General features: G+C 64.2%; 1 protein-coding gene across 1 annotated transcript in view; it reads left to right on the top strand.

Moving 5' to 3' along the window:
• SND1 (staphylococcal nuclease and tudor domain containing 1) overlaps positions 1-2,585 on the top strand; it is a gene marked incomplete at its 3' end in the record, with an annotated part of 92,485 nt that overhangs the window by 24,870 nt on the left and 65,030 nt on the right. The window contains exon 5 of the mRNA XM_017739384.1: positions 325-551. Within this exon, the coding sequence (XP_017594873.1) occupies positions 325-551 (227 nt within the window). The remainder of the gene's footprint in view (positions 1-324; positions 552-2,585) is intronic.

The following is a 2,585-nucleotide window of genomic DNA, read 5'->3' on the forward strand; positions in this document are numbered from 1 at the left end:
CTAATTGTTTATGAGCGCGTCATGTTCCCACCTCCGGCCGCGCTCCCGCCCACCTGCCGCGCTGGAGCGGGAAGGAGCTCCGGGAACGCGCTCCGGAGCCTCCTGCGCCCACCGCGGGGCTGGGACAGCCCTGTGCTCCCGGCCGGGCTCATCCCGCTCCGCTCCTGTCCCGGGAGCTCCTGGGAAGGAGCCCTGGGAGCTCTCAGTGCATCCATGGGAGTTGGGGCTGCTCCGCGAGTTTTCCTGGGCTCAGCTCGGTTTTGGGGAGCTGGAAAACCTCCCGGGATCCCTCTGTGGGGCAGTTTCTCCCGAGGAGTAACGGAGTGGGTTCCTAGTGTTGCGCTCCTGGAGGAGAACGGGATCTCCAGGGAATTCTGGGCTTCCCCCTCTGCCCTGGACCCTCCAGCTCACGGCGCTTCCCTCCCCGCAGCCCTGGGGCTTCCCGGCCCGGGAGTTCCTGCGGAAGAAGCTGATCGGGAAGGAGGTTTGCTTCACCGTGGAGTACAAGACCCCGCAGGGCCGCGAGTACGGCATGGTGTACCTGGGGAAAGGTGGGTCCGGGGGGGAGCACGAGGGGAGGTTTGGGGTGGGTTGGGATGTGCTGTCAGCAGGAGGATGCATTCCCACTTTTCCATGGATTCCCAGCTTTGGGAAGGGGGTGGTGCCCAGTACTGATCCCGGCTGAGCTTGTGGACACGAGGAGCAGCACTGGGTGGATTCTCATTGCTTCCCCTTTTCCACGCTTTTTGTTGTAACAAATCTCTGGCTTGTCTGTGGCTGAGATCCCAGTAGGAAGCAGCTTCCCAGGAGGAATCCACCCTGAGCATTCCGGGTGGGTTTCGGGGCTCTCCCTCCCTGTGTCCCCTCAGCCGTGGCCATGGCCAGTGCTGGCTTTGTCCCTGCCCAGAATTCCCGTGCCCTCAGGATTCAAGGGATGGGATCTCGGCTGGGGAAGCTCCCGGGACCCAGCTCGTCCTCCAGAGCCTCCCTGCTCCTGGGGCAGGTGGGTGCTCCGAGTGTGGCCGGGACAGCCCCCCGTGGGATATTTGGGATACCAGCAGGATGTGGCCAGGCTTGGACACAGCTCCCTGGCACTGCAGTCCCGTGGGAAAAGGGAAGCAGCAGGCACAGGAAAGGGGCTGGGAAGGAGCTCGGGGGCTGCTGGATTTTGGAGGAAGTCCCTGGGGAGCCCCAGTAGGGACTGGGGGGGTCGGGTGCCCTCAGCCCCACATCCCTGTGTACTTGCCTGTTTTCCCTGTGGGAATGGGCTGGAGAGGGGGAGCAGGTGCTCCAGGTGCGCTTCCTGTGGCACTTGGAGCCTTTCCTGGCATTCCCGTGCCACTCGGAGCCTTTCCATGGCGGGAGCCGGGATCGGCTCACCCAGCCGGGAGTTGCTGCCATCCCGGGCTCATCCCGAGGCCAGCAGGATGGAGCAGGGAGCTCTGCCTGGAGGCCCAGGGAGGTGGCCCAGGGTGGGGGCAGAGGCTCCCTCTGGCTCCGGGACCCGAGGATCCGTGGCAGGGATGGGGGGCCCGGGATCGCTGCTGGCTCCCGGATCCCAGAGGATCAGCAGCGTGTCCGTGGCTCCCCGGGAAGGCTGGAGCTCTCTCCGTGGGGGTTTCTGGGCTCAGCTGGGTGTGGCCGAGGTGGGCAGTGCCTGCTTGGAGCCCCTCGCTGCTCCCAGGCCGTCCCAGAGCTGAAGTCCCATTGCTCCATCCTGGCACATTCCAGGCGGCTCCTCCCGTGTCCCCCTGCAGGAACACGAGAGCCCCGCGGGGCCAGGGCTGCGGAAAGGGCAGTGGGACCCTCGGTGCTGCAAATCCCTGGGTGTCAGAGTTACCTCCGTGCTCCAGGAGCGTTTGGACAGCACCCTCCGGCACAGGGTGGGATTTTGGGATGTCCTGGTCAGGCCCAGGAGCTGGATCGATGATCCCTGTGGGGCCCTTCCCACTCAGGGTACTCCATGATGCATTCCTGAGCTCCCAGTTTGTTGGGAGGGATCGGAATCAGAATTGTTTTGTTTGGGAAAGACCTCCAAGATCCACAATCACTGAATCCAATGTTTGATTTGAACCTTGGATTTTGGGAAGCTGCTGCTCTGCTCTCCCCCTGAGCCCCCGTCCAGCCCAGGCAATCCCGGTGTCGGGAATAAAGCTGGGAAGGGTTTGGATGTTGGCTCCTGCTGGGGCCTCTCCCGGTGCCGTCCCCATCCCTGCTCCAGCCCAGCCGGGAACAGCGCGGGCGGGGGAAATGAGGCAGAAAATGTTCCCTGATGAAGTTTGTCAGGGTTTAAACACCATTAGTGTGGGAATGCTGTGACAGATTCCTGCCAGCCCTGCGGCAGCTCTGGGATGGGGGGGATGGACAGTGGGGAGCTCTGCTGAGGGATGGGCACAGGCTGGATCCATGGGATGAGGCCAGAGAAGTGAGGGACAACCAGGCCAAGTGCCAGGTCCTGCCCTTGGGTCACCCCAAGGCCCTGCAGCGCTCCAGGCTGGGGCAGAGGGGCTGGAAAGCTGGGAAGGGCCCTGGGGGTGCTGTGCCAGCGGCTGGACAGGAGCCCAGGGGTGCCCAGGGGGCAGGAG

This window comes from Corvus brachyrhynchos, unplaced genomic scaffold (assembly GCF_000691975.1).
Source record: "Corvus brachyrhynchos isolate BGI_N302 unplaced genomic scaffold, ASM69197v1 scaffold197, whole genome shotgun sequence".
NCBI lineage: Eukaryota > Metazoa > Chordata > Aves > Passeriformes > Corvidae > Corvus > Corvus brachyrhynchos.